We start from the raw sequence: 11,616 nt of genomic DNA on the forward strand, positions 1-11,616 counted from the left end.
GATCCTCACTGAACTTCTGGAGAGAGTTTGCTGCACTGAAAGTAAAGGGGCTGAATAATTTTGCACGCCCAATTTTTCAGTTTTTCATTTGTTAAAAAAGTTTGAAATATCCAATAAATGTCGTTCCACTTCATGATTGTGTCCCACTTGTTGTTGATTCTTCACAAAAAAATACAGTTTTATATCTTTATGTTTGAAGCCTGAAATGTGGCAAAAGGTCGCAAAGTTCAAGGGGGCCGAATACTTTCGCAAGGCACTGTAAATGTGAACTTGTTCTCAACTAGCTAACCTGGTTAAATAAAGTTAAAATAAAAAATTGGGGTTAAATTCAGTAATTTACTGTCTTTGTCAGTAGGAGACAGTATAATTATCAAATGTCAGATAGTAGGTTGTCTCTTTCCTTATTAATTATCTTTTCGTTTTGTTCCACTGAGAGGCAGCCGCCATAATGAAGCAGAATATTTATTCTAAAACTAAATGGAAAGCAAAGATTGGGTTTCTATGTCTTGCCAAGGCTGCACCGCAGCGTTTACTCACAGGCACTAAACCACTGCTGGACAGCACAGGGGCTTTGACCTGCTTCGTTTCTGACCTGGGCCGGTGCACCCCTCCTTTGACGACCTGGTGGCAACACATGTTTAACTTGGTGAGGACACCTGTTTAACTTGGTGAGGACACCTGTTTAACTTGGTGAGGACACCAGTTTAACTTGGTGAGGACACCAGTTTAACTTGGTGTGGACACCTGTTTAACTTGGTGTGGACACCTGTTTAACTTGGTGTGGACACCTGTTTAACTTGGTGTGGCCACCTGTTTAATTTGGTGAGGAAACCTGTTTAACTTAGTGAGGACACCTGTTTAACTTGGTGAGGACACCTGTTTAGCATAGCGTGCTACAGACTCCAGATGCTTGGATTACAGGCAGCACCACTACTCCTGGCAAGAAACTCTGCTGCAGGTAAAGGTGATAAATGGAGTAGTCTGTAACATTATTTAGAAGGAAGGCTGGAGGCAAAAGTCATTTGGAATGTCAACGGGAAGAACTGGTGGCTATGGTAAGCTAGGCCTTCTACTGCTTCAAATTCTTTATTTTGCCACAGAAATTCTGAGTAGGCCTACAGAAAATCTCTGATGGTCCTGTTTCTAAGAGGACAGACAAACCTGTAAATTAAATAAGGTCAATGCATTCATGCTTTACCTTACATTGTGGAAGTGTAGCCTGAAAAACACCTGTAACTGAAGATTTTGAAGTACTGTATTTTTATTAATTTATTTAAACATTTTCAGAAATGAATTTACATTTCAGAAGAGGCACTGTGCTCATTTAAGTCTGCTTAGGACACAAGTTATTAATTAAACAAAACCAAGGAATTTATTTGTGCTGACTTCATTCCCAATGGACAGAAGAAAATGAACATTATCATAAACATCAACCAAGGTTTGCTGATATCTGAATCCCTAATGCACCCCCAAAAAAAAAAAAAAAGTATTAAAATGATACACAAAATATATAGGAACACAACTATGAATTAATACATCTTCCACACTATGCACTAAAATAGATGAACATCAGCTTAAAAACATTTATACTGTCCTCTGTTACTAAATCAATAAAGCTATAGACAGTTTGAAAGTCTTAGTCCAGCACAGGGAGAAGAGTGAGGAACAAGGGGTCATTCCTCCAGGACATGAATCTCAATACCAGAGGCTTCTTCTAAACAGAGAACAAAACAACACATCAGACAACATGTCTCAACATTCATTCTATAGCAGATCATAAAGATGAACTAGTTAATAGGGGATTAGATGGACAAGATGACTATGTCAAAGGACTATTTATTACCTGATTCCATTTCAGTTCACACATCTGAAGATCAGAATATGTGAATGTAATGTGCTGTTTGCTCCATGTGTTCTATGGATTGATGGAACCATTCATAATGTTTAGGTCTATACAGTCCTTTCAGATCTGTGAACTCTGATGTTGTGGGAGGAGTTAGGAACCTAAATGGAACTGGACCAATGCCTGTGACTCTCACCTGCTTGTGGGGGCAGAGCCTTGGGTGGGCGGATCCTCCTTGTGTGAATAGTGACGATGGCAGCCATGATGGTCAATGTCACAAAGAGCATGATGTGACTGATGGGCAACTTAACAGCATTACTGGTACCTGAACAATGAGACAGACAGGGATTAAACACAGTCAATCATTTAGATTGATTTAAATGAAAGTAGAGTTTGTATCACACACCGATCAATAGGATGTTGAGGATCAATATCCATCAGCCAAACACCTCTACAACTTCTCCTCTGTCTGAACACCAACGATCTAGCTGAGTGTTTTAATTTGTGTGTAATGGATTATGATTGTTCACACCATCCACTAAATAATTGAAAGGTTATATAACACCTTAAACCTGGAGTATTGGTATTTGGCTTCACAGAGAAGCAGAAATTCATACAGGAAGAGAGAAGGGTGAACGGCACAACAGCCAAGTTCTAAAATGTCAAATCAAAGTTTATTCGTCACGTGTGCCGAATACAACAGGTGTAGACCTTACAGTGAAATGCTTACTTACAGGCTCTAACCAATAGTGCAAGAAAGGTTTTAGGTGAACAATAGGTCAGTAAAGAAATAAAACAACAGTAAAAAGACAGGCTATATACAGTAGCGAGGCTATAAAATAATTTAGGCTACATACAGACATCGTTTAGTCAGGCTGATTGAGGTAGTATGTGCATGCATATGGTTAAATTGACTGCATGTACAGTGCCTTGCGAAAGTATTCGGCCCCTTTGAACTTTGCAACCTTTTGCCACACTTCAGGCTTCAAACATAAAGATATAAAACTGTATTTTTTTGTGAAGAATCAACAACAAGTGGGACACAATCATGAAGTGGAACGACATTTATTGAATATTTCAAACTTTTTTAACAAATCAAAAACTGAAAAATTGGGCGTGCAAAATTATTCAGCCCCCTTAAGTTAATACTTTGTAGCGTCACCTTTTGCTGCGATTACAGCTGTAAGTCACTTGGGGAATGTCTCTATCAGTTTTGCACATCGAGAGACTGAATTTTTTTCCCATTCCTCCTTGCAAAACAGCTCGAGCTCAGTGAGGTTGGATGGAGAGCATTTGTGAACAGCAGTTTTCAGTTCTTTCCACAGATTCTCGATTGGATTCAGGTCTGGACTTTGACTTGGCCATTCTAACACCTGGATATGTTTATTTTTGAACCATTCCATTGTAGATTTTGCTTTATGTTTTGGATCATTGTCTTGTTGGAAGACAAATCTCCGTCCCAGTCTCAGGTCTTTTGCAGACTCCATCAGGTTTTCTTCCAGAATGGTCCTGTAATTTGGCTCCATCCATCTTCCCATCAATTTTAACCATCTTCCCTGTCCCTGCTGAAGAAAAGCAGGCCCAAACCATGATGCTGCCACCACCATGTTTGACAGTGGGGATGGTGTGTTCAGGGTGATGGGCTGTGTTGCTTTTACGCCAAATATAACGTTTTGCATTGTTGCCAAAACGTTGCATTTTGGTTTCATCTGACCAGAGCACCTTCTTCCACATGTTTGTTGTGTCTCCCAGGTGGCTTGTGGCAAACTTTAAACGACACTTTTTATGGATATCTTTAAGAAATGGCTTTCTTCTTGCCACTCTTCCATAAAGGCCAGATTTGTGCAATATATGACTGATTGTTGTCCTATGGACAGAGTCTCCCACCTCAGCTGTAGATCTCTGCAGTTCATCCAGAGTGATCATGGGACTCTTGGCTGCATCTCTGATCAGTCTTCTCCTTGTATGAGCTGAAAGTTTAGAGGGACGGCCAGGTCTTGGTAGATTTGCAGTGGTCTGATACTCCTTCCATTTCAATATTATCGCTTGCACAGTGCTCCTTGGGATGTTTAAAGCTTGGGAAATATTTTTGTATCCAAATCCGGCTTTAAACTTCTTCACAACAGTATCTCGTACCTGCCTGGTGTGTTCCTTGTTCTTATTGATGCTATCTGCCTTTTTAACGGACCTCTGAGACTATCACAGTGCAGGTGCATTTATACGGAGACTTGATTACACACAGGTGGATTGTATTTATCATCATTAGTCATTTAGGTCAACATTGGATCATTCAGAGATCCTCACTGAACTTCTGGAGAGAGTTTGCTGCACTGAAAGTAAAGGGGCTGAATAATTTTGCACGCCCAATTTTTCAGTTTTTCATTTGTTAAAAAAGTTTGAAATATCCAATAAATGTCGTTCCACTTCATGATTGTGTCCCACTTGTTGTTGATTCTTCACAAAAAAATACAGTTTTATATCTTTATGTTTGAAGCCTGAAATGTGACAAAAGGTCGCAAAGTTCAAGGGGGCCGAATACTTTCGCAAGGCACTGTATGATGAACATAGAGTAGCAGCAGCATAAAAGAGGGGTTGGGGGTGGTGGCGGGACACAGTGCAGATAGCCCGGTTAGCCAATGTGCGGGAGCACTGGTTGGTCGGCCCAATTGAGGTAGTATGTACATGAATGTATTGTTAAAGTGACTATGCAGGTTGCCTTTGTGTTCTTGGGCACAGGGAATATGGCGGTCTGCTTGAAACATGTTGGTATTACAGACTCAATCAGGGACATGTTGAAAATGTCAGTGAAGACACCTGCAGTTGGTCAGCACATGCCCGGAGCACACGTCCTGGTAATCCGTCTAGCCCCACAGCCTTAAGAATGTCGACCTGTTTAAAGGTCTTACTCACATCGCCTACGGAGAGCGTGATCACATAGTCGTCCGGAACAGCTGATGCTCTCATGCATGCCTCAATGTTGTTTGCCTCGAAGCGAGCATAGAAGTGATTTAGCTCGTCTGGTAGGCTTGTGTCACTCGGCAGCTCGCAGCTGTGCTTCCCTTTGTAGTCTGTAATAGTTTGCAAGCCCTGCCACATCCGACGAGCATCGGAGCCGGTGAGGTACGATTCAATCTTAGCCCTGTATTGACGCTTTGCCTGTTTGATGGTTGTTCAGAGGGCATAGCGGGATTTCTTATAAGCGTCCGGGTCAGAGTCCCGTTCCTTGACAGCGTCAGCTCTACCCTTTAGCTTAGTGCGAATGTTGCCTGTAATCCATGGCTTCTGGTTGGGGGATGTACGTACAGTCACTGTGGGTATGACGTCCTCGATGCACTTATTGATAAAGCCTGTGACTGATGTGTTGTACCCCTCAATGCCATCGGAAGAAACCCGGAACATGTCTGTGATAGTCTGTGATAGCAAAACAGTCCTGTAGTTTGGCATCTGCTTCATCTGACTTATAGACCGAGTCACTGGTGCTTCCTGCTTTCATTTTTGCTTGTAAGCAGGAACAGGAGGATAGAGTTATGGTCAAATTTACCATATAGAGGGCGAGGGAGAGCTTTGTATGCGTCTCTGTGTGTGGAGTAAAGGTAATCTAGATTTTTTTTCCCCTCTGGTTGCACATTTAACATGTTGATAGAAATTTGGTAGAACTGATTTAAGTCTCTCTGCATTAAAGTCTCCGGCAACTAGGAGCGCCGCCTCTGGGTGAGTGGTTTCCTGTTTGCTTATTAACTTATACAGCTGACTGAGTGCGGTCTTAGTGCCAGCATCTGTCTGTGGTGGTAAATAAACAGCCACGAAAAGTATAGCTGAAAACTCTCTAGACAAGTAGTGTGGTATGCAATATATCACAATATACTCTACTTCAGGCGAGCAAAATCTAGAGACTTCCTTAGATTTCGTGCACCAGCTATTGTTTACAAATATGCACAGACCCCCCATCTTACCGGAGTGTGTTGTTCTATCCTGCCGGTGCAGCGTGTATCCCGCTAGCTGAATATCCATGTCATCATTCAGCCACGATTCCGTGGAACATAGGATATTACAGTTTTTGATGTCCCGTTGGTAGGATATTCGTGATCGTACCTTGTCTAATTTATTGTGCAATGATTGCACGTTGACGAGTAGTATTGACGGTAACGGCAGCTTTCCCAGTCGCCTTCTCCGGGTCCTGACCAAGCATCCGGCTCTTTGTCCTCTCTACCAGCGTCTCTTCCTCTTGCAAATAACTGGGATGTCGGTCATGTGGGGTGTTTGGAGAATATCTTGTGCGTCGTCTTTGTTGTAGAAAAACATCTTTGTCTCATCCGAGGTGAGTGATCGCTGTCCTGATATCCAAAAGCTCTTTTTTGCCATAAGTTACGGTTGCAGAAACATTATGTACAAAATAAGTTACAAATAACACAAAAATCCCCCACATAAGAGCACAATTGGTTGGGTGCCCATAAAACTGCTGCCATTTCTTCCGGCGCCATTTTACATGAAAGTTTAGTTTCATGTACAAATGCATGCTTTGTGTATTGACCAAGGTAGTACATCTGACTTTGGCCCCATGTTGTACTACTCATACTATCTACAATACAACTTAGAATGGAAAAAGTATTAAATACAATACCAGCAGAAGATGGGGAGGTGGTTGACAAGGCTGGTCTTGCAGTAGAGGCTGTACTTCCTGGATAGTAGTGTAGTGGACAGACATATTTGTATAGTGTATATACAGTATATTATATACACATCACATGCAACTTGTAATTAGACTATGAAATTAGTGAGAGAGTCTCACCACAGCAGTTCGGGAACAAAAAAGAGAAAGAACAGTGAATCTTAGACCTTTTTATAAGCATCTGAGTTGTTTGGATTCAAAATCTGTGTTGGGGACCAATGACATTAATGTAACGTTAACCTCCAATCAGTTATCAGACCTACAGGACGTAACTTCTGCTCCTCAGAGGTGAGACAATGTGGGTTGCTGTGATCAACAAAGACAATGCTGAATTCCTAAGACAACACAGAATGATTTCTTGCATTCAAGTGTCACTTTGGGGACTGGGTTGCCCTACAGCAGTGGAAAACAAGCAGGGTGACCACTTGTCAATGGTGAACAAGGGTGACATCAAATCAAATTTTATTGGTCACATGCAAATGGTTAGCAGATGTTAACGCGAGTGTACAGAAATGCTTGAGCTTATAGTTCTGACCATGCAGTAATATCTAAGAAGTAATATAACAATTTCACAACAACTACCTTACACACACAAGTGTAAAGGAATGAATAAGAATATGTACATATAAATATACGGATGAGCGATGGCTGAACGGCATAGGCAAGATGCAGTAGATGGTATAGAGTACAGTACATACATATGAGATGAGTAATGTAGGGTATGCAAACATTATTTAAAGTGGCTAGTGATACATTAATTACATCCAATTTTTAATTATTAAAGTGGCTAGAGATTTGAGTCAGTATGTTGGCAGCAGCCACTCAATGTTAGTGATGGCTGTTTAACAGTCTGGGCCTTGAGATGTTGTTTTTCAGTCTCTCGGTCCCAGCTTTAATGCACCTGTACTGACCTCGCCTTCTGAATGAAAGCAGGGTGAACAGGCAGTGCCTCGGGTGGTTGTTGTTCTTGATGATCTTTTTGCCTTCCTTTGACATCGGGTGGTGTAGGTGTCTTGGAGGACAGGTAGTTTGCCTCCAGTGATGCGTTGTGCAGACCTCACTACCCTCTGGAGAGCCCTGCAGTTGTGGGTAACAGCTGTTACCATACCAGGCGGTGATACAGCCCGACAGGATGCTCTTGATTGTGCATCTGTAAAGGTTTGAGTGTATTTGGTGACAAGCCACATTTCTTCAGCCTCCTGAGGTTGAAGAGGCGCTGTTGCACTTTCTTCACCATGCTGTCTGTGTGGGTGGACCATTTCAGTTTGTGTACGCCGAGGAACTTAAAACATTCCACCTTCTCCACTACTGTCTCGGCAATATGGATGGGGGGTGCTCCCTCATGAAGTCCACGATCATCTCCTTTGTTTAGTTGAGCGTGAGGTTGTTTTCCTGGCACCACACTCCGAGAGCCCTCTCCTCCTCCCTGTAGGCTGTCTCGTCGTTGTTGGTAATCAAGCCTACCACTGTAATGTTGTCTGCAAACTTGATGGTTGAGTTGGAGTCTTGCATGGCCACGCAGTCATGGGGGAACAGGGAGTACAGGAGAGGGCCGAGGATGCACCCTTGTGGGGCCCCAGTGTTGAGGATCAGCGGGGTGGAGACGTTGTTTCCTACCCTCACCAACTGGGGGCGGCCCGTCAGAAAGTCCAGGACCCAGTTGCACAGGGCAGGGTCAAGACCCAGGGTCTCGAGCTTAATGACGAGTTTGGCAGGTACTATTGTGTTAAATCCTGAGCTGTAGCCGATGAACAGCATTTTTACATAGGTATTCCTCTTGGGCAGTGTGCAGTGTGATTGCGGTGTCTGTGAACCTATTGGGGCGGTAAGCAAATTGGAGTGGGTCTAGGTTGTCAGGTAGGGTGGAGGTGATATGGTCCTTGACTAGTCTATCAAAGCACTTCATGATGACGGAAGTGAGTGCTACGGGGCGATAGTCGTTTAGCTCAGTTGCCTTAGCTTTCTTGGGAACAGGAAAAATGCCCTCTTGAAGCATGTGGGAACAGCAGACTGGGATAGGGATTGATTGAATATGTCCGTAAACACACCAGCCAGCTGGTCTGCGCATGCTCTGAGGACGCGGCTAGGGATGCCGTCTGGGCCGGCAGCATTGCGAGGGTTAACACGTTTAAATGTTTTACTCACGTTGGCTGCGTGAGGATTGTCCGCGGGTTTTGGTAGCGAGCCGTGTCGGTGGCACTGTATTGTCCCCAAAGCGAGCAAAGAAGTTGTTTAGTTTGTCTGGGAGCAAGACATTGGGGTCCGCGACAGGGCTGGTTTTCTTTTTGTAGTCCGTGATTGACTGTAGACCCTGCCACAATCCTCTCGTGTCTGAGTCGTTGAATTGCGACTCTGCTTTGTCTCTATACTGACTCTTACCTTGTTTGATTGTTTCCTGTTGCCTTGCCCTGATTAAAAGCAGTGGTTCGAGATTTCAGTTTTGCACGAATGCTGCCATAAATCCACGGTTTCTATTTTGGGACGGTTTTAATAGTCGCTGTTGGTACAACATCACCGATGCACTTGCTAATAAACTCACTCACCAAATCAGCGTATACATCAATGTTGTTGTTAGACGCTCTCCGGAACAGATCCCAGTCCACGTGATCGAAGCATTCTTGAAGCGTGGAATCTGATTGGTTGGACCAGCATTGAACAGACCTGCGCACGGGCATTTCCTGTTTTAGTTTCTGTCTATAGGCTGGGAGCAACAAAATGAACTGTGATTATAATCAAAGAGAATTCTCTTGGTAGTTAATGCGGTCAGCATTTGATTGTAAGGAATTCTAGGTCAGGTGAACAAAAGGACTTGGGTTCCTGTATGTTGTTATGATCACACCACGACTCGTTAATCATAAGTCATACACCCCCGCCATTCTTCTTACCAGAGAAATGTTTGTTTCTGTCGGCACGATGCATGAAGAAACCAGGTGGCTGTACCGACTCTGATAACGTATCGCGAGTGAGCCATGTTTCCTGGAAACAGAGAATGTTGCAATCTGTGATATCTCTCTGGAAGGCAACCCTTGCTCGGATTTCGTCTACCTTGTTGTCAGGAGACTGGACGTTGGCGAGTAGTATACTCGGGAGCGGTGGGCGTTGTGCCCGTCTACGGAGCCTGGTCGTAATATTGGTATGTTGACGTTGCTCTTATATCCAATAGTTCCTCCAGGCTGTATGTAATGAGACAGAGATGGCCGCCTTGCGTCGCGTTCTTAGGAAACATCACAGTACAGAATGGATCCACATCTACTGACTCTGTGTTGGCTGTAGAGTTTTCTCTACGCAATCTGTTAAATCTTTCTCTACTCCAATCTCTAGAGCACTAGACATGAAGTTCTTCCTATGAACATGTTTGGGATTATTTTTAAATTACCAGTCTAACACTAAATTGGTGGTTGTCTTGACAGTTTTTGTAGAGAAGTTACATCAGAACTGTCTGAAAAACATCAAACGTATCTTTCTCGACCTAGTCTCAAACCCTGACACAGCATGGGAGAACACAATACCCAGTTCTATGTATCCAGAGGACAGATAAAACATCTTACTATATCTGCACACATCATACAGATGAGCATATTTTACCTGGGAGAGTAGAGATGACATCATCACTATCAGTGGTCTTTTCAGCCATATCTAATTCAGTAGGAGATGAACATCCTCTTTTAGTTAATTTAAAGAACCCATCATCATCATCACCATCATCATCATCAGACACAGTAGTAGATTTCAAATCAAATTCATCATATAACACTAATCACTAATACCAGGAAAATGAATCAGATTTGATATTCAACTTTAAGATCATCAGATCTTCTTATTCAGATTATAGGAGCATTTGCATAGGCTTCAGATCTGTCACTGGTGTGGTAGAGGAGACTGAGAAAGAGAAAAGGGTATACAGTACTTGTTGGCATATGATTATTAACACCACACTTGTACACAGTGACATGCACACTCTGATTTAAACAGTAATACTCACTAGTTAGAACAGACAGATGAACAGGAGCATCACCTCCATGTTGTGGTCCTGTCTCTGTAAGGAACTGTCGACAGATGTAGAGTCCAACATCCTCAGCTCTGACATCACTAACATGTAGAGAACAGTAGGACCCTAAACTCAGTCGCTCTGCTCTCTCTGTCTGGTCAACTTTGATCTCCCCCAATGTGACCTCTTGAATAGTACGAGTAGATAGAGCTCTGTTATAGATCCATGTAGTAGAGGAGCAGTTTGGATAAACCACATTGTTACACGGCAGACTGACATCATCTCCCACTCTGGAGAACATAGAGAGAGTTTCTCCACTGACACCTGGAAGGAGTATGACATCAGATAATTATTAACTGGTAATACAGATGACATTATATTTCATAGGTATTCTTATTGATATTCTTCAGTGTGAATAATAGTGTAATATACTGTCTATTATACAATAGTGAAGATAAGAGTAAACAGATACACAACAGAAATGTCATCATAATATTAGTCAAATGTAAACTGAACTAGTTTGGCCGTGTGAAATAAATGTGTTCTATGATCTCTAATGACATATTCTTACTCTCTCTCCTCTGTCTTACCTGTTAGCAGGTACAAAACGGTCACAAGCAATCCCAAAAATGATTGAGGGACATCAGCCATGATCCTCTCTCTCTCTCTCTCTCTCTCTCTCTCTCTCTCGCTCTCTCTCTGTGTCTCTGTCTCTCTGTCTCTCTCTCTCTCTTTCTCTCTCTCTGTCTCTCTGTCTCTCTCCTCTGTCTCTCTGTGTGTATGTTTCTCTGTCTCTTTCCTCTGTCAGAGTGTCTCAGCACTATGAGTTTCTCACCATACAGCAGCATCTCTATTCACCACTGTAGCATCACTTCCTCAACGTGGTCATGTTTTTTCTCTAGTTTCTGACACAATTGAGTTCAGTCACATGCCCATTCATCAGATGGACACACTCCCTCTCCCAGACCCCCACATGCATGTGTGTTTAGGCACACACACACCTCACACACACCTCACTCCCCTTCTTGGCTTCCATGGCAACCCCCACGGGAACCTTTTCCCAATATAATATTTCCCCCAAGGGAACCACACCAGTTGGCATTCTCACAAACAATC

General features: G+C 42.9%; 1 protein-coding gene across 1 annotated transcript; it reads right to left on the bottom strand.

The window, feature by feature from the left end:
- Window positions 1-1,251: 1,251 nt before the first annotated feature.
- Window positions 1,252-11,270, bottom strand: LOC112217873. The gene is made up of 6 exons (XM_024378468.2): window positions 11,091-11,270; window positions 10,495-10,824; window positions 10,098-10,148; window positions 6,465-6,521; window positions 2,040-2,168; window positions 1,252-1,714 (listed from the first exon to the last, which is right to left on the bottom strand). The coding sequence occupies exons 1-6, from the start codon at window positions 11,149-11,151 to the stop codon at window positions 1,674-1,676; spliced, it is 669 nt and encodes a 222-aa protein (XP_024234236.2). The 5' UTR covers window positions 11,152-11,270; the 3' UTR covers window positions 1,252-1,673.
- Between the last annotated feature and the right edge of the window lie 346 nt (window positions 11,271-11,616).

The sequence above is a fragment of the Oncorhynchus tshawytscha genome, linkage group LG18 (assembly GCF_018296145.1).
Source record: "Oncorhynchus tshawytscha isolate Ot180627B linkage group LG18, Otsh_v2.0, whole genome shotgun sequence".
NCBI classification, from domain to species: Eukaryota; Metazoa; Chordata; class Actinopteri; order Salmoniformes; family Salmonidae; genus Oncorhynchus; species Oncorhynchus tshawytscha.

Bases quoted from the DNA above. Each gene is read 5' to 3' on its own strand.
- LOC112217873 (XM_024378468.2), bottom strand. From the start codon at position 11,151: ATGGCTGATGTCCCTCAATCATTTTTGGGATTGCTTGTGACCGTTTTG. The intron at 10,825-11,090 runs GTAAGACAGAGG...TACTCCTTCCAG, and splicing joins CGTTTTGTACCTGCTAACAG to GTGTCAGTGGAGAAACTCTC. The intron at 2,169-6,464 runs GTATTGTATTTA...CTCATTGTTCAG, and splicing joins CACCTCCCCATCTTCTGCTG to GTACCAGTAATGCTGTTAAG.